Here is a 20,529-nt window from a genome sequence, read left to right on the forward strand (position 1 = left end):
TTTATACGATTATTATTATTATTATTATTTTATAAATATATTTTTATGTTATAATTTCGTCTATGTTCAACATAAAAATCATTAATTACATTTTTATATCTTAAATTTGATTTACACGTGTTATTTATATCGTTTCAAATTGTATCTATTGTATGAATGTATAGATGTATATATGTATGTATGTAATGTATGCATGTGTATTTTATAATTATATACATATATTTATGTTTAAAAAAGAAAGATAAGGAATAATGACACATTCGATTATTTTTTAATTATTCTAATTTTTTTTTTCATTTTGTATGAACCGTACATATGTATATACATATATATATATATATATATATATATGTATATTTAAATATAAATTGTTATAATTTAATATGTGAACAATTTTAAATATTACACTTTTTATTATATTTTTCTTACATTTAAAAATTATTTGAAATAATTTTTTTTTGTTTTTTTGTTTTTCAATTACTTTCTATATTAAATAAAATATAAATTGTTTTTATTAATAAACAACCAAGAATAATTGTGTAATATTTAGAATACGTTGTTATTACTTATCTTAAAATTATTCATTTTGAATAATAAATACAAAAAAAAGAAAAAAGATGAATATAAAAAGTATTCGAATATGTTAACTGACGAAAAAGAGTTGTTTTTTTTTGTAAATATTAAAATAGAAAATTCCAATTATTTTTGAAAACGATTACAAATGAAAATGTAAAAAGAAAATTAAAAAAAGAAAAAAAAACAATAATAGACAACAACAACAAAAATATAAGAAAGAAAGGTATAGACCACAACAGTATTCTCTTTAGCAAATATTTATCAGAGTTATAGATTTTATGTTCTTGTTTTTTTGTTTGTTTGTTTGTTTGTTTGTTTGTATAAATATAAATAATTAATTATAGAGATAAATAAAGAAAGAGGTAATTAATATCAAATATGATAATTATTTAATATAATAAATATTTCGTTTGAAAATACATATATATATAAATATCTCTAATTGTAAGTAAATCAAATTTTATATTTATCAAATAAATATTGTTTATTTGAAATAAATAAATAAATAAATAAATAAATGTACAATACGAAATTTATTAATTGTACTAAATTAACTAAATTTAATAAACTAGAAAATGCTAAATTTAATTTAAAAACTAAATATTATAATATTAATTTCATTTGAAAATAATTCAAACTTTGTTATTTATGAAGAAATATTTACCAAAAAAAAAAAAAAAAAAAAAAAACAGATTATACTGTAATGTAATATTTAAAAGATAAAATTGAGAAAAAAAAAATCTTACTTATACCTCTTTCCTTTTTCAATCACACAAATAGGAAATAGATTTTAAAAAATAAAAAATTGATCTTTAAGAAACCTAATCGTATCATTTACTGCATCGCACGTGTCACGCGTGGAAATTTTTTGTATGTATGTGTAAATATGCATATTATAATAAACATAAATGAGTAAATTTCTACATGTATGTATATATGTATATCAAATATGACAAACATAATTTCAATATTTGTGTGTGCGTGTGTAATATGTAGGGATGTTTGAACGAATATTAGCAATAATAATGCAATAATAATGCAATAATAATGCATAAATAAGCAATATTATAATTATTTATATTGAATGTTGAAACGTGACGAACATTAATAGTCGAGTTTAAGTAACGTAAACGTAACATTTATCATAAGAAATAGATAACGACAAGCCATTATAAACATAAAACATTAACATTTGTGTTACGTAACGTAAAAAAATTAAAAAGAAAAAAATATATAAAAAAATAAAAGAAAGAAAGAAAGATAGAGAAATGGCAACGAAGTTGTAATATGGGAATTTTAAATGATGCGAGATGTCAAGGTTTCCAATTTTTTTCTTTTTTTCTTTTTTTTTTTTTTTATATAGTTTTACTTAATTATCTCTTTTACTTTCTATCGTTTTTTTTTTCTTTCGTTTTTTTATTTCGAAAAATTCTTTAATAACGTTATCATCACCCCACGTACTTATTTTTCCTATTCACGAGTTATAAACACGAGACACACATATACACAATACAAATACGTATAAATAATATTTATTAGAATTCTTCTTTTTTTTTTTTTTTACTTTACCAATGAAACAAAAATAAAGAAAAATTTCGTCAATATTATTAATGGAAAAACATTTCGCATCGAAACGCATAGATATTTCTTTTATTAGAAATAATTATTAAGAAATAAATTGTGAATGATTGAAGATATATTATATCTTATTTTTAATTATATATATAATTGTGTATATATAATAATAAAATAAAATATTATATATAAGTAAGTTATTATATATATATATATATATATATATATATATATATATATATATCTTATTCTACCTATCCATCTACCCATCAATCATCGTACCTATGCATCTATTTATCTATCTATTTACCTACCAATCTGAAAACCTTGAAAATAAAGAATACTAAAATATAATTACCATTAAAAATCTTCTTGTTAAATCTGAAACAGAAATGTTAATAAATTAAACATTTTATTAAGAAACATATTTAAAATTTTTTGTAAACCCGTGCAAATATTCAATGTTATATTTATTATGTGTGCCTTCAGAAATGCATTTATACATATATAATAAAAACAGGAGAAGAATTAAAAAAGTTTGTTGTTAAATCCAACGAAGATCACCTGTAACAAAAAGAAAACTATTTTAATCATACAATCAAGTGATACAGAAGTAGCCTAACATATGAATCGTCCAATTCGCAGATGCACTTTTCAAATTGAATTCTCTATTTATTTTTATCAAATCTCTACTTCAAGTTGCAATAATTTAAAATTTAAACGCGTGATTTTACATTTACATAAAAATATATACATATAAAAAAAAAAGAAGAGTACAGATATAAAGTAACTACAAAAAAAATATCTATTAATTATTATAAAATACTTTTAAACTACTATTCTATAGAAAAGAGAAATTGCAAGTTTAATAAAATACGATTACAGTGAAAAAATTTAAAGACAAAACAAGAAAAGGAAAATTACTTTAATAATCACCAAACGTTAATTGAAAATTAAAATTTAATAATAAGGGAATTTTTGATGTTTTTGACTCTAACTAACTAAACACATATGCATCTTTTTGACGATATAGACACGAATTTGGTGTCCCAAGGAGATGGAATGAACCATCATCTCCAATTACAACTAGAAATTAATGACGAGCAAAGAAATAATACAATAAAATGTAAAATATGACTAAAGAACCATTCTTGAAAGGTTCGAACATGCTGTTGAACCTTCGAAAATAATTCAGTAGCCTGTAGTTGCCCTCTTGAGCCACAATTATGTGGGGGCCTCTTCGGCATATGCCTCTTCTTTCTTCATTCCTGAAAACTGCATTTGGACATTTCCTATGTGCGAGCAAGATAAGATTGTTCATACTAATTTTAAAAATGAACTCATATTTTGTTATGATTATAATTCTCAATTATTACAAAATTAATTTACATTTCACGTCCACTTTTCTAGCTCGTGGACCATCAATGAACTTAGAGTTCATTGACCATACACGAGAACATTTAATCGAATGTCCAAGCAGATAATAATTTCCCTCGATGACCTAATAACACTTCGCACTTTTAACGTCGAGTAATAAAATCGAATTGAAATAAATAGTGCAATAAATGTAATGCATTTTCTTGCAATACTTTTATTTCATCAATTCATTATATTTAATTATAGCAAATATTTCCAGCTGTAAGACGAAATCGCGATAGTGCGTAGTGCTAATCCTGAAATACTTAAAGCTAAGTATCAAATGCATCAAAGAATTTGCGAAATTGATTCGACTCTATCTCGTTTGAGGTAAAATCGAAGTAGAAATAAACCTTTCAAATGGTTGCAAATACCTTTGAATCATGATACATAATAAAGATCACAGAATAGTCACAAAATAAATGAACAAATCAAGCATAATAGAATGAGATGATAAAATTTTGTAACAATTCTGTATAAACCAGGAGGCGGAATTTCCACTCCGGAGTGGAAGCAAGAAGTCTAATGCCTTTCCTGGATCCTACCTACTTAAAATTAAAGTTTTCCCATTCATTCTGAGAAGTATGCTACCTGCCTGCCTATTATCCATATTTTTACCCATTTTAAGAAAAACCATACATACCCACCCACTCACTCCACGGTTCTCACACATACCACCAGGGTGCAAAAGCCTAAACTAGAGAGCATGCCCCGGGGCACCTCCGACACCCTAGTTCAACCACGTTTTCTAAACTTATATGCTAATGGGTATACGTACGTTTTGCTGTAATCGACTGCCAAGGCTAATGATTATTGCATAAAAAACTAAAGCAAAAATACAAGTATACACTAGTATATATATGCATACTAGTTATATACGTGTATGTTTCCACAAATAAATGTGGGGACTCTACTATGCAAACGATTATCAAAAAAAAAAAAAGTTATAAATATTTAATATAAATATAAGAATACAAAAACGTGATATGTTGTATTAATGTGCTTTGAGTATTTAATGATGTATTAAATGAATAAAAAATATCGCGAAACGATGTACATTACACACTACCTAATACGCACACACAGGTGCAAAGTACATCGTGCAATCACTAGCACAATAACAGCCGCCAATAGGGGAAAAAACTAAAACTAAACCCACGCTAACTGTTTCTCACCCATACGTGTAACACCTGGGCACACGCATAGATGAGAACGCAGAAAGTATGGGGGGGAGAAACGGGAGATTAGTATATTAGAAGCTGAAAATCCTGATCTAAAAAATATGATTAAGACATAAATACATAAATACATTTGTATAAAAATTCATCTAAGCGACTAAGGACTCTACAAGTTACTTCATAAATAATGACTTTAAATATTTTTTAATATATTTAATTAATATATTTCAAAACCTCGGACGACTCCTTTCATTAAGTTGGCTGTTCTAATGAAAGAACTGGGCTTTGAGCCGCCACTTAACTGCCAAAGTCTATCCGTCGCGAATGTGTTTGTCTTCTTGCTCATTTATTTAAAAAACGAATAAATTAATGCTCGATTGCATCACTACTGACCACGAACAAAACAAGTAATAAGAAAGAGAGTGCATTTATTAATTGCATTATTAATTAAATGAATTTAACCGATGAGACAAGAAAACCTATCCTGAACTAATAATAAAACATACAATAAAATATACAATTTTCATGAGTAACTCCTAAAAAGGAATTACTCATGTGCTCGTCAATAATTTATTTAAATAATTACAACCAGTAACTCGTGCCGATTAGGACCTTTCATCCTCGGCATGATTGAGCACTGGAGGGACTTTAAATAAAAACTTACGGTTTAAGAAGTTCTGCGATGGCTCCAAAACACTCCTACTTCGCAGCAAGTATTGTAGTCTGACGATGGAAGTCGATACTCGATTTGCCATTGAAGAAGATCCATCGAAGATCCATCGAAGATCCATCGAAGAATTCATCCAACATCTTTGAAAGGAAGAAATTCCATGGTTATATCTGTATAATAAAATAGAACAAAACGATAAGTTATCTGGAATATTATCCAAAATACTATAAAATAAAATCGAATAAAATGTAAATAAAAATGAATACTTACAATGCATTTCAATGAGATGCAGCTCTATTGCACGATGGTGATGCACCTCGCGTGAATCTAAAAACGCGGTATAAACGAAAATAAGAAACTATAGATGAGTTTCTTATCGCGAAACCGAAATTTTATTATACGACGAGCAACACTGATTCTAATTCGCGTTTGATTTTAATTTATTACTCGCATGATCACTGATTCTAGACTGCACTAATTCAAAGACTGCATTGCTCGCAGTCAAATGCAAGAACAATAATTTCACTCCCAGTCACTTCACATGGGCCATTCGTGCACGATTGCAATCTGAAACTGAAATAAAAAGCAATACTATTAATATCATTACTATTACAGAAAATCATTAAAATTTTTAAGGAATTATTTAATAAAAAAATATACTCACTTTAAATCTTTATTGATGAATGTACAATGGGTCTCCTATCCTTAGGATGACGATGACAATGCACAAATAATGACTTTAAAACTGCATTACATTCAATTAATTCAATTAACACTAGATTTATGGACTGAGCAAATTTGATTCATTTCAAACTTTTTTGTTACATATATATAAAATAGAAATATTTTAAATTAATTGTAATTTAATAAAATTTAAATTTAATTAACTTTAAAGTAGAATATTTTTTAAAATTATATGGTAATTTTTAATGCTGTAATGAAATATACATAAATATAATTTCCTTTCCTCTATCCATTTTTTCATTTAAACAACGTTTGTAAATTTTTAAATAATAGTGAACAAATCTAGTGTTAAACGAATTTCTAAATGAATTTAATAAATAAAATGTGAATATATACCATTCCAACGATGATCTGAAACACAAATAAAAATAATATTATATAAATCGTTGTTATATAAAAATTTCTATAGTTATTGAGAAAATGTTTAATAGAAAAATATACTCACTTTGATGGATGCAAGATGAATGCACGATGGGTCTCCTACCCTTAGGATGACGATGAGCACATGTTTAAACAGAATAAAAGAAACTTGCGAGTTTCTTAACCGAGCAAACGAAACTTTAACATACGACGATCAACACTGAATCTACTTGTCGACTTTTTTATATTTTATTTTAACACGATGCAACACACGAGAACCTCATTGCCTACGCGCTCGATTGCAATGATTTTCTGAAACAGAAAAAGAAAAAGAACAATTAAGATCATTGTTGTAATAAAAATCAATTGAAATTATCATAGAAATGTTTGATAGTAAAATATACTTACTTTTAGTTTTCGTTGATGACTGCAGGATGGGTATCCTACCCTTAGGATGACGATGTATAAAATAAAATTAAATAAAAAGTCTGAAAAGCTGAAACATACTAAAGACTATATTACAATATTTCCTGTAAATCATTTCTGAAGGCAGGGCACACATTAAAACCATTGAATATTTTATCAAAAATATTCAATGGTAAATAGAAAGAAATAATTTAATGATCTATGAGAATTGACATAATTAAAAGTTAAAGTTATTAAATATTTGTGAAATTGATCAAAGTATGCAACTATTTGCTTGCAATATTACACATCAAGTATGCAATGTTAGTATAAATATTAATTAAAAATCTTTAAAGTTGTTTAAATAAAACAGTAATTGTAACAGAGAAAACTCAATAAAGAGTAACATAAAAAATAAACCAGTTCTTATACTATTCTATGCAATGAAAAGCTTTTTAAAGTATTAAAATCAAAATGATAACGTTAGAAATAAAATTATTAAATAATTTAATACGCTTTATTTTCGTAGATGTTGTCTCGTTGAAAGATAGAAGACGAATAAGAGGTACGTTACTACGTAACCTTGGTAGAGGAGACCTTGGTAGTGTCGAACGCTCGGCTATTATACCTATGTTATCGGCTGTTTACGTTTTGTCGTCGGAAATTCGACGAAGAAAATTCCTCGAGAAATTCCTGGAAATAAAAATACACATTTATAATAACTTATATGTCGAGTGTATTGTTTTCTTATTCTTCTCTCTCTCTCACTCTTTCTGTAGTATTTCTATATGCTTATATGCTTATATTTAACAAAAATAATGCTCACCTCGCCATATATAGAAAAGATAAAAAAGCTGCCACAAAGTTAAAAGGTTAGGTATGTGAATTCGTGGTGTAACTCTCCTCATGCTCAGAAAGCTAAAAAAAAGTAAAATATGAAAATACTCACATATAAAAATTTTGCATGTAGTTATCATTTGGTATATAACGTTTTTTATATATCATTTGATTATATAACATGATATATCATTTGATATATAACATTTTTTATATATCATTTGATATACAACATTTGTTATATATCATTTGATATGTAACAATTGTTATATATCATTTGATTATGTAACATGACATATCATTTGATATATAACATCATTTGATAATAGGAAGATTTAATTTAGAAAATTATTTGAAAAAATTACCTGAAATTAACGGGATAACAAAATCCGCTGCAACAAATATACGGATGACAGATTAAAAGATTCGAAAGATTCGCCATATTGATATGCATAAAACAGGCGCGTAAGACTGGCGCGAAAATACTGCATGCGCGAAAATGATGCGCAGTATATCTTCTTTCCATCTATAATAAAATAAAATTTCGAATGATTAAAAATATGATATAGGACCACAAAAATTGTCAAAATATACTCAAAAAATCAAAATTGATCCTTTTATCCTTTATATATTGTAATAGAAAGGTGTGAACCTTACAAAATATCTTTTAATTACCTGATTTTAACGAGACGATGACACTCCGATGTGTTCTCCACGAATGACGCCATGAAACTAAAGAATTCGGACGAAAGACGGGCTGTGATTGGCTAATTCAACTTTTTGAACATGAAAAGGGCCTTCACAGCTTCCTACACGGACGGAATCTGTTCTTCTTCATGACCACGCTGGTCAAACTACAAATAATAATTTATTTATTAAATAAATTAAAAATCATTTCTATTTTTCTAATAAATGTACACATAACTTATAAATATTCTAAAAATAATGAATAGAATAAAGACAATATAGACATTACGAAAACTTTGTCGTTTCGCATAAAAGAATACAATTGTATAGAAAAGAATCACCGATATAAAAATGTCTAATATGAAATGCAGCATATGAAAGAATAATTTCCCAAAATCTGTATAGATAAAGAATCCTTACAATTTAATACACTCTACTTTTATTACAGGACAGTGTAAAACTAGATATCTAGTCTAACCATCTATCTATCTATCTGAAAACCATACAAATACAAAATACCAAAATATAATTCCCATTAAAAATCTAAAATAGCAAAAATTAGTAAGAACAATAATCTTTACTCTTATTCTATCTACCCATCTACCTATCCATCTATCTATCTATCTATCCATCTATTCGGATCCCTTTCTCCTTCTCGAAAGGTACGCTTTATACGTCGTGCACGGTAGCTCGTAACGCTCGATAAAGCTCTCTCGAGTAAATCCATCTCGCCGGTTTCTCCCTCGACGCCATGTAAATATATCATTCGTGTTTTGCCGCGCAGTGCCACGTCTCTGCAAATGAATTTCCTGGAGCGTTTCCTTCCTCCTCTCTACGAAAGACAGACTCAACAAGAGAGAGAGTGAGAGAGAGAGAGAAAGAAAGAAAGAAAGAGAAAGAGAGAATAGTAGTGAAACGCCCCGAGAAATAGAGAAATAGTAAAAGTGAGACAGAGACAGAGAGAGAGAGAGAGAATAATAGAAAAAGAAGATAGAAAGAATAAAACATGCTACCCGCTATACACCAGAATCAAATACATACACATATACAAATATATACATTCTTTTAATGATATTAAGTATAATGAGAAAACAAGGTTATTATCAAGATTTATAATACCAACTCTACATTTAGAAAAACAAAACGTACGAAAGACAGCCTTATTCCTAAATTATGACTTTATAGTTATAATTAATAAAATAATATAATACATTTTATAGTTTATTATTATTTATAGAATAAAATACACACTATGAAGTGTGTGAATAGTTACAGTACTAAAAAGAGAAAAAGAGAAATATATATACATCTATAAGATTTATTCTAAGAGAGAATGAAATAGAATATAGTATACAGTTTTTTCTATTCTATATGTGTATGTTTGTGTGCAACTACATAGTGTATTAATTACAAAATTAAAATTAAATTTTGATCATTATTTATAAAAACATTATACCTAGAGAGATGCAACCCTCCAGACTCACTTTGAAAATGTTGCTTGCGAGCGCTATCTGTTGGGACGGAATTATTTTTCTACCCTAACTGTTTATACACCATTGTATTACGGGTTGCCTAAAGAGCAGAAGAACAGGAAGATTAATATGTGAGATTTTTACTGAGAATAATTTTGAAATTAATATTTAAATAGATAGATAGATAGAAATAGAAAGACATTTGCTATTTAAAATAATTGTTAATATGTTTGAATAGCACTGAGATCATTAGTATGTTATACTATATATACTGTCATTGCTAAAAGTACCTACTATTGCCCACTGGTGGTACCGAAATTAATTAAGATGAACTACTATTACCAACCGATTATTTCTCGTCGATAAAATATCATTTCTATTTTATCAATAGATAACATTTTATGTTTCTTTCTCTTTTCATTCATGTAAATATTATTTTTATAATAAAGCAACAATATAAAATTAAAAATATAAATAAATCTATTATAAAACTATTTTATATTGTTGTTAACCACAAATTATTAAATTATATTTAGAAACATAAAATTGTATGATTATCCATGTGAAAAAAACTCTTTAAATTTGATAAACGTATTTTGTAGTCGACTAAAAAAAAATAGTGTTTATGTGCATATTTATTAATATAAGATATAAATAATTAATATTATAATAAAGAGACCCATTCGTAATAATAATTAGATAAAAAAAATTAATAGATAAATTAATAATTATACACATAAAACTTGTTAACCTAAAACTGTTATTTGTCTGACATTTCAAATATAAATATATAAATGTTATTTAAAGAAATTGATATAAACTAGAAAATATTGAATATTTATAAAATAATAACAAACGATAAATACTACAAATATGTAATTAATAATAAAATTAATATATGTATATATATAAAAAAAAATGTAATTGCATATGTATTTGAATATAACCTTAAAAAATGATGTCTGACGTTGACGTTTTTGTAAGTAATTATACTCTAGTTGATCCTGAAATCTATCAACTATGGGTTGATGGAAACTCTTGTAAGTTTTTCATTAAATTCGATTAACATTATAATATTTAACTATATGTTATCAAATATATGACAAATATTTCTTCAACAGCAAGTGATGCAGTTAATATATTACAACAACGTGGAATTTGTTTATTAACTAATGCACCCTTAGATCTAGTAACATCTGATGTCCTTGATCATTATCGTACATATGCACTTTTAGAAAAATTACTTCATACTCCAACAAAATTAGCAACTGAACAACTGTCGTTTCAAATAGAACCACAAACTAGTCAAATGCTTATTGAAATGTAAGAATATAGTTTTTTTTATTTATCTATTTGTATAATAAAATGAAAATTATTATAATTCCATTACTTTATAGGTACTATGAATTTGACGATGTTGTTGTTCGAGAATTACTGGGAAAGAAATTAACATCCAAAAGTAGAAAAGACATGGACGAGGTATCGGAAAAGACTGGAATTACTTTAAAAAGTTGTCGTAGACAGTACGATAATGTCAAAAGAGTTTTCAAAGTTGTTGAAGATTTACCAGGATCTTTAGTCGCTAATATCAGACAACATTTCTTACTTTCTGAAGATCTTGCCAAGTACATACAGATTCATTTTATCATTTCTAATTATATTATTTATATATATATATATATGTATATAAATAAATGTATAATTTAATATTTACAGACGTTATGGAGCAGTAGTATTCATTGCTTGTTTAAGATTTGAAATGAATAAAAGAAAATTGCAATTTCTCACATTTCCTGATTTGTATCATTGTGCTAATAGCATGATGGCAGCTTGGACTTATCGATGTGTTGGATCAGAGTATTTTGACACCGATCTTGATAGAGAATTTTTGGTTGAACTCGCTGAATGTAGAGTACTATTAGAAAACGATAAACATCATAAACAGTAAGTTATGTATAACATAATATAAAAAATAATATATATGAATGAATACTAGTTATTTTAATATAAATACATTTCAGTTTGGTGTGCATCAAACTTAAACCGATGTTACTTGAACGTTCATACCAAGAGGTTGATACAAATTTTCGTTCTTACACGAGAGCTATCTTAGGAATAGGCTGTAGTCTGCACAGATCTAGAGAATTAAGATTTTTCTTTTTAGAATTAGTTGAAAGATGTATAGAACCATGGAAACAAGTTAATTGGTCTCATACAGATCTTAGAAACTTCTTATCCGTTTATACACAATGTGCATTGGATATGGATGTTTTGAGGTATTAATATTTATCGTTGAACTTTTCTATACACATAAAATATTATTTCAATTGAATTATATATATATATATTTTTTTTTCCAGAGAGGTTGAAATTAGAGATGCATTTGAACGTTACATGACAGTTGTAACATGTTGCTTATTACGAATGTATCACACATGACCAATAACAACGAGCACAGAAACAACAAACAAATTAAATGTGATAAATATTTAAAAGGGACATGTCACAACATACAAGTGGAAAGACAAATTATTGATACATGGATATACTCATTTATTACTCATTAATAAGTAATAAATAAACAAATGCAGCATATTGAAATATGATTAATTATGTTGATGAGTGTACAGCAAGAGTTTGATATATTTCTGTTTTAGAAACACAAACTCATTAAGTGAAGGCAATTTGCAATTTCAAATATGGCAGTATATTGGTATTTATCATATTTACAAACATGTTATAATATAAATGTTCAAACAATATATCTGCATGTGTAAAAAAAAGAGATTAAGAAATTGCAAAGTATATAATTTAAATATATATAATAAAATAGTATAATTTAACATTGAAATATATATCCTGTTCAATAAATAAAATATTTATCCTAAAATGTGGATTTTATAAATATTCAATATGTGATTGTATTATATACTTGAAGAATATTTTATAATGTGAATATATATATAATTGTTTATTGTTTAAATATTCACTGAAACTTTACGAATACCTTTGCGTAAAGATTTTCTGTTTTGATTTTGTAATTTCTGTAGTCGTTAAAAAAACATATTATGTCGTATTTAATTTCGTTTAAAATCTAATTGTAAGTCATGAACATTGAGAGACGACAAATGTTCGCAATTCGGATTGATCTTGTGTTGAAGTTATTTGTTCTATTTCCTTTTCTAAAACTTTGTACTTATTATATGTATTTATTTATAAATAGAAAGATTAAAAGTAAAAGAAAAAAATGTACTAAAAATTGAATTTAAAGGAAAAGGAACAATAGAAACAAAAGGATATTAATTATACCTAAATATTTCTATTATTCATTACTCTACCCCTAATAATTTATTTACAGCAAATACTACATCGCCTCCTTGTGGTAATGCTGCTATTTCCAAACTTTTCGTATATGGCATAGGAACATCGGCACCAGTAACGCGAACTACTGGAGCGTCTAGATGATAAAAGGCTTCACCTGTAAAGATTTATCACAATACATATTAGATATATATTAAATATAAATTTAGATTAAATAAATAAACAAAGAATATAAACTTACTTTCTGAGATTCTTGCGCTGATTTCCGCGCCTATGCCGCACTGTGGCCAACCTTGTTCTACGGTAACGCAATGATTTGTTTTCATTATTGATTGTAAAATGGTATCCATATCTAATGGTCTAAGAGAACGAAGATTAATAACTTCAGCTTCTATCCCTTTTCCGGCAAGTTCATTAGCTGCTTCAAGAGCTTGTTCGACGGCCTTGGAATGTGCCACTAAAGTAACATGATTTCCAACACGTTCTATTTTAGCTTTTCCTATAGGTAAAACGAAATTTTTATCCAATGCTTCGTCAGACATTGGATACTGAACTCCATAGAGGATCTCATTTTCTAATACGACAACTGGATCAGGATCCCTTATGGCAGCTTTTAATAAACCTTTAGCATCTTCGCTATTATATGGCGAAACTACCTTTAAACCAGGACAATGACTATACCAAGCACCAAAACATTGAGAATGTTGTGCAGCAACACCTGCAGCCGCACCATTTGGACCTCGGAAGACAATTGGTATATTAACCTTTCCCGCAGACATATAATAAGTTTTAGCAGCCGAATTGATTATTTGATCGATTGCTTGCATAGCAAAATTGAAAGTCATAAATTCGCAAATTGGTCGAAGCCCAGCCTGTATCAGATGAGAATGAATAATCCCTTTAGATTATATTAATATTTATATGATGCTTATTACTTACCATCGCAGAACCAACAGCAATACCAGCAAAACCAGCTTCTGTGATCGGTGTATCGATGACACGCTTATCACCATACTTTTTCCATAGACCCCTGGATACTTTATAAGCACCATCGTAAAGGGCTACTTCTTCACCAAGTAAATACACTTTCTCATCTCTTTCCATTTCTTCATCCAGGGCAGAGTTTAAAGCATCTCGCACAGTCATCTATGGTAACAATATATATATATATTTATTACATGATTATTAGAATGATTTAATAAATGACAACGTTAGAACATAAAAATACCATATCAATTATGACATTCCACAGAATCTAAAGATTATCTTTATCAGTATTCAAACAAAAACTATTACATTATTAGAATTAAAAATATGTGACCTTCTCTGTCCTTCAACAAGTAAAACTATTAGATAATCATTTTTTAAATAAATGTCAAATATAAAAATAATTATTAAAAGAATTAGTATAGAAAATAATTCAACGAATAAAGTTTCATTCATTGTTTTTACACACAATACATAAATATATATCTTTGGAAAGTAATAATATGTAAAACATTATAATTAAAGGTTATGTTCTAACAATTGAAAAATATGAATAAAATATTGAACCTGTTGTGCTGGGGCACATTTTGATGTCGAAAATGATCGTCGTACGATCCCTCTCAAGGCAGTCTATTAAAAAAACAATCAAAGAAAAAAAAAGAGAACGATTAGTTAAATACTTTCATTATTCAACTAGCAGACGTCAAATATTTCTTACTACTTGAATCATGTGTGCCTTGTTGAACTCTTGTATTTACCGTAAGCATTATTAGGCCTTCTGAATGAAACAAACGAGCTTGAACGAGACAACGCTGACTATTATTAAGATCGTTAAACGTTGTTCCTTACACCTGGTGCCTTTTATTAGGGATCACTAAATCTGGATTTCAATTAATTTTCACCACTACGACCAAAAATATGAACGTAACTCATATATTAATGGAGCCAAGGTTAACGATGGATTGATTCTCATGATAAATTTATGTAAATGAGTCCATAAAATAATGACCAATTAAAAAAGACTATTTCGAGCATGCGCAGAAACGTTTTTAATTCTATAGTGTGTAATCAAAAGTTACTGATTCTATCAATCTTTAATATAATGCTTTGTTGGTAATCTTATAAAAAAGTAGTTTATGCATTGTATAGATTTTCTAACCTTAAAAAAATCATTATATACAACATTATGTATAAAAAAATCTTGAGCATCCAATAATATTATAATCTTCATCATGACAGAACAAGGTATAGAATTAATATATATTTAGTCATTAATGTTTAATCTTTTTTCTATTTGATCATATATAATAGAATTATTATAATTTTATGTCATTTTTTTAAATTTCTTTTTATATTTAAAATCAATCTATATATGTACGTGTGCAATAATAACTTTAAAATACTTATTATTCTATTTAATTTATATATATAGAATTATTTTTAATTATATTTTATTTTTTATTCTTAATAGAAGTAACGCCGGTCATTGAAATGGATGAAACTAGTGATGCAGATAGTGGTGATGATTGGAGTGAAACTAATGAAGATGCTCAAACTGTTACATGTCTTTTTTGTAAAGATACTACTGATGGAATAACAAATGCATTGAAGCATCTTGAAGTACTTCATAATTTTGCTTTAAGCAATTTTATAACAAAACATTCTCTTGATACCTATTCATATATTAAATTAATCAATTTCATTCGACAAAAAAATATTCAACCAGAACAATTAAATACATTATGTATAAAAGATTGGCAGAATGATGAATATTTATATCCTGTTATAGAGGATGACCCATTATTAATGTATGGTAAGCTATCATATATCTATGATGTTAGTTATGCTATTGGCTAAGTATATATTAACATTAAAATTAATGTATAGCAGTCATTTGTAATTTAATCTGTAAAATTGTAATTTACTTATAAATATATACAGGATGTCCTGTAACTGATAGTACAAGTGAGCACAGGGATGATTCTATATGAAAAACTAAATAGAAAATATGAAATCAAATTTGTTCATATAATTTTTCATGTAGTATTACACCCTATTCTCTCGTACTTACAAGACACCCTGTATATCAGTTTATGTTTCATTGTAATATAGTAGCATTTTTATGCAGTGACGTTGTGTATAGTTAACATACTAATAGTACATGAGTAATAGACAGTTTATATCTGTCAACATTTCAATGTTAATTAATGAATTAATCATAGATTTGATACAACATATTATGTGTATAGGAAAATGATGCATGCAAATGTTATACAAAAAAAAAAAACAAATACCAAATAACGTAATATAAATTCAACATTACTCTGATATTATAATTGGCATAATATCAGGTGAGATTAACGTATAACGTTGATAACATGGATAGTTCTCAGAACATGCTTCTATGTGTACTGCTACTAATAAATGAAAAAAAAATATATATATATATATTGGATAATTTAATTGTTTTAATAACGCGATGCTAGTACGTACCTTTATTGATAATACGCAAAACACAATATATTTCTTAAATGAATTTCATTAAATACCAATATTAAATTTACACTTAATAGTTTTAAATGGTAATGTTATACGCGACGTGTGCATGTACACATATACGTGCATATGTGTCTGCTGTACAAATATTTTTTTCTCCTTCAAGATGTCGAAGATTTAGAAAAAAAACCTGTAAACGTTATTAGTTACACTGTAAATTCAGAGAATGGGTGCGTTACTTTATCGGAAGCACATTTTGCTGAGCTACAAAGGACGATTCAAACACTTAAAGCACAACTAGAACAACGTGAAATAGCATGCTTTTTAGCTAAACAGGTATTAAGATGTGATCATTGTATATTGTATATGACTTTCTTTTTTTTTTATTATTATTAATTTTTTTCTTTATCATGCTAGATGTATTTCTATAAAGATATTAAAATTAATGTATTAATATAATTTCAGCAAGTGAACGAGATGGTAGAGCAAGCACAAAAATTAGTTTTGGATGACGAACAAGAAAACGTAGAAGAGATAATTGAAACAAAACGTAATTCACATGCCGATGAAGGATATTTTAATACGTACAGTCATTTTGCTATTCATCATGAAATGTTGACTGTATGTATATATTTATTTTTTATATAAAATATCTCTTTAAGTATAAAATATATATTATTACATATATAACGTTTTCTTTTCTTTGTAGGATTCAATAAGAACAAAAAGTTATCGTGATGCATTGTTTTCAAATTCAACTAGATTTAATAATTGTATAATGTTGGATGTTGGTTGTGGAACAGGTATTCTATCTATGTTTGCAGCAATATCTGGTTGTCGCAAAGTTATTAGCGTTGACCAATCTGATGTAATATATCAGGCTATGGATATTGTAAGGTATCTAATATAAATCAAAATAAAAAAATAAAAAATATATATTAATTTAATTATTCGTATTTGCATAAGAAAAAAAAAAGAGAGTATGATAATAAAAGTATAAAAAACATATGTTATAATTTTAATTTCATATTTATTCTAGGGAAAATAATTTAGATAACGTTATTACGTTAAAGAAAGGTCGCTTGGAGGATATCACTCTTGGAGAAGAAAAAGTAGATGCAATTATTTCCGAATGGATGGGATATTTTTTGTTATTCGAAGGAATGTTAGACACAATTATTTATGCAAGGGATCATTATTTAGTAACTAATGGTGTACTAATGCCAAACAGATGTTCAATGAGTATAGTTGGAAGTGGTGATACACGTTAGTAAAATAATAATATTTTAAATCGATGTTATACAAATCTTATTATAATTTTTCGAATATTTTTTTGTCAATTTATATTGCAAAGAAATAATGAAAGATAAATTCATTTTTAGAAAGATACGTAGATTTGATTGATTATTGGTCAAACGTCTACGGTTTTAAAATGAGCTGCATGAAAAACGAAGTTTTGAAAGAACCAAGCATAGAAATTTGTAGGCCTGAATATATTATAACCACTCCCGCCGAAATTCAGACATTTGACTTATATACAGTCACTACAGATTGTGTTAACTTCTCAGCGCCTTTCAATTTAACTGTGAAAAAAACCGGATCATTAACTGCGATAATTGGTTACTTTGATGTATTCTTTGATTTAGAAACTGCAATCAATTTTAGTACTGGACCAAATGCTCCTCCAACTCACTGGAAACAAACAGTATTTTCTTTAAAAGAACCTATTAGTATAACCGAAGGTAAGATTTTAATTAACATATATTTTTTAACATTATAACTTGTAACGTATAAAAAAGAAATAATATCAAAATTATTATTATTATTATTATTATAGGTGAAGTCTTAAGTGGCAAATTAATATGTCGCAGGCATATTAAAGATGTTCGTGGTTTGATCATTACCATTCACATCAAAGATTTTAGTCAAGTTTATTATATGAATTAGATTTTAATGGATATGCTTTTGCATTGTAAGTCTATTAAACAAAAATTTCTATCTTTATCAAATCGATACTCTTTAATATGTTTATTCAACTTTCTTTTCTTTTCTTTTATTTTCTTTCTTTTTTTTAATCTTTTTTATTTCTTTTATTTTATTTTTAATTTTTAATAGATGACACACACACACACACACACATACACACAATAACAAAATTAATAATGTTTTAGATATCATTTAGAAATTACTACTGCCATCGTAGAACACATTTAAAATTTGTTACTTTTTTTTGAACAATTTGTACATTCCATTGTGGATTGTATCAGCATTAAAATAATTTTCATGCATTAGAAGAACAGTTCTATCTAATTATGATTAATTCTGAAACAAAGAGAAGGACAAATAATATTTTCATAAGACTATACGCTTTTAAAATAAACGAAAGATAATCATGCAGTTAAAATATAGAGTTCCATCCTAAAAAAAACAATTAAATAATATCCTTCTAACAGAATAAAAACAAAAAAAAAAACAAAAAAAAAACAATAACCAAAATAAACGAAAATGAGTGGCCTTAGTTTTTTTCATTAGATATTTTTAGATCATAGTTTAAATAACAGTTCTACGAATAACATATACACATATACGAACTGTTTATATTATTAAGCATCGCTTAAAATCCTACCACCTTATATGCCTTAGCTTTATTCTCTATCGTGGACCACCATTATTTTTCCAAACTATTTCAAACATTTGCTATGAAGCTACTTTTAGTCAAATTGTAACAATAAAAATAATAATAATATTATATTACAAAAGTTTAAACAACATAGAAAGAAAGAGAAAGAGAGAGAGAGAGAGAGAGAATTAAAATAAAGTATTTTTTAATAGCATTTAATATATGCTAAAAACGTTTGCATGAACATTTTTTAGAATAATAATATACTATGTAACAAAATATTATATGCCTCCTCCTCTGTATCTATTATAAATTAATATTATTCATTTGAATATAATAATAATATTATATTCTATTGAAAATATTAAAATTAAAAAAAAAAAACCAACAAAATTTAATTAAATTAATTAATTAAATTTACTATATGTAATGTTATACACATTTACTTTAGGCATATAAAAACAATAATCTCTTATCGCTGTAATACATTAAGCTACAATGTTGTCTTCTTCAACGAAATTAAAATGATATTATCTATTATAAAAAAAAAAGAAAACAAAAAAGATACGATAGAAAAAAACAAAGAGTAGATAAAGAATTTGTAATTAAACTTGTATTTCATTATTAATCACTTAAATATACATATTATATATTATGTGCTATTACTTGCAGATATAATTTAATATCGAGACAACTGTGTAAAATATATTTCTTAAAATATATCTTATATTATATACCAGAATACAATAACAACTATTAACAAACAAACAAAAGAAACAAAATTAATAAATATTCATTGATAATATAATATTTTCATCAGACCTTCTTTTTTTTTGTTTTTTTTATTCTTTTTTCTTTCTTTCTTTCTTTCTGTTTTTTTTTTTTATTTTTTTTACTATGTTCGTTCTATAGAAATAAAATATAATATTACATTTTTATCGTTTCAAATATTTGATGGCATAACTTTAGTCAATCGTAGACATTTACAGTTTCAGAACTTCTTAAAAGCAAAAGTATCATGAGAAATAACTGAAATGAAATATATATATATATATATATATATATATATAATAATAATAATAAGTATAACATACAATTAATTATTTGTACAAACGGTATCAAAGATTCTGTAATATTTATAAACTTTCATATACAATATTATACCCACAGTTGCTATCAGTTTAT

At 26.4% G+C, this 20,529-nt stretch overlaps 4 protein-coding genes across 5 annotated transcripts; 2 read left to right on the top strand and 2 right to left on the bottom strand.

Annotated features, from left to right (window-relative positions):
- Positions 1-2,509: 2,509 nt before the first annotated feature.
- Positions 2,510-8,609, bottom strand: LOC107072586 (uncharacterized). Its single transcript, XM_089178660.1, has 5 exons — positions 8,437-8,609; positions 8,127-8,287; positions 7,751-7,842; positions 7,439-7,617; positions 2,510-2,532 (listed from the first exon to the last, which is right to left on the bottom strand). The coding sequence occupies exons 2-4, from the start codon at positions 8,285-8,287 to the stop codon at positions 7,553-7,555; spliced, it is 318 nt and encodes a 105-aa protein (XP_089034786.1). The 5' UTR covers positions 8,437-8,609; the 3' UTR covers positions 2,510-2,532; positions 7,439-7,552.
- A 2,119-nt stretch (positions 8,610-10,728) lies between these two features.
- On the top strand, positions 10,729-13,234 carry Fibp (acidic fibroblast growth factor intracellular-binding protein). The gene is made up of 6 exons (XM_015332643.2): positions 10,729-10,960; positions 11,042-11,243; positions 11,318-11,545; positions 11,637-11,864; positions 11,942-12,196; positions 12,281-13,234. Exons 1-6 carry the CDS (start codon positions 10,876-10,878, stop codon positions 12,357-12,359), a joined length of 1,077 nt encoding a protein of 358 aa, XP_015188129.1. The 5' UTR covers positions 10,729-10,875; the 3' UTR covers positions 12,360-13,234.
- Positions 13,220-15,180, bottom strand: Pdhb (Pyruvate dehydrogenase E1 beta subunit). 2 transcript variants are annotated; one of them, XM_015332646.2, is made up of 5 exons: positions 14,947-15,180; positions 14,796-14,858; positions 14,181-14,387; positions 13,483-14,113; positions 13,220-13,398 (listed from the first exon to the last, which is right to left on the bottom strand). In XM_015332646.2, exons 1-5 carry the CDS (start codon positions 14,956-14,958, stop codon positions 13,250-13,252), a joined length of 1,062 nt encoding a protein of 353 aa, XP_015188132.1. In that variant the 5' UTR covers positions 14,959-15,180; the 3' UTR covers positions 13,220-13,249. The 2 variants fall into 2 exon arrangements, with proteins under 2 accessions (XP_015188132.1, XP_015188133.1); XM_015332647.2 differs by having other exon boundaries at positions 14,987-15,178.
- Positions 15,181-15,313: 133 nt separating this feature from the next.
- Art3 (arginine methyltransferase 3) lies at positions 15,314-19,224 on the top strand. Its single transcript, XM_015332644.2, has 8 exons — positions 15,314-15,473; positions 15,700-16,041; positions 16,891-17,060; positions 17,190-17,345; positions 17,434-17,621; positions 17,764-17,990; positions 18,107-18,466; positions 18,562-19,224. Exons 1-8 carry the CDS (start codon positions 15,461-15,463, stop codon positions 18,669-18,671), a joined length of 1,566 nt encoding a protein of 521 aa, XP_015188130.1. The 5' UTR covers positions 15,314-15,460; the 3' UTR covers positions 18,672-19,224.
- Positions 19,225-20,529: the final 1,305 nt, after the last annotated feature.

The sequence above is a fragment of the Polistes dominula genome, unplaced genomic scaffold (genome assembly GCF_049000335.1).
Source record: "Polistes dominula isolate Pdom_NZ unplaced genomic scaffold, Pdom_raw_medaka contig_11, whole genome shotgun sequence".
Lineage (NCBI taxonomy): Eukaryota > Metazoa > Arthropoda > Insecta > Hymenoptera > Vespidae > Polistes > Polistes dominula.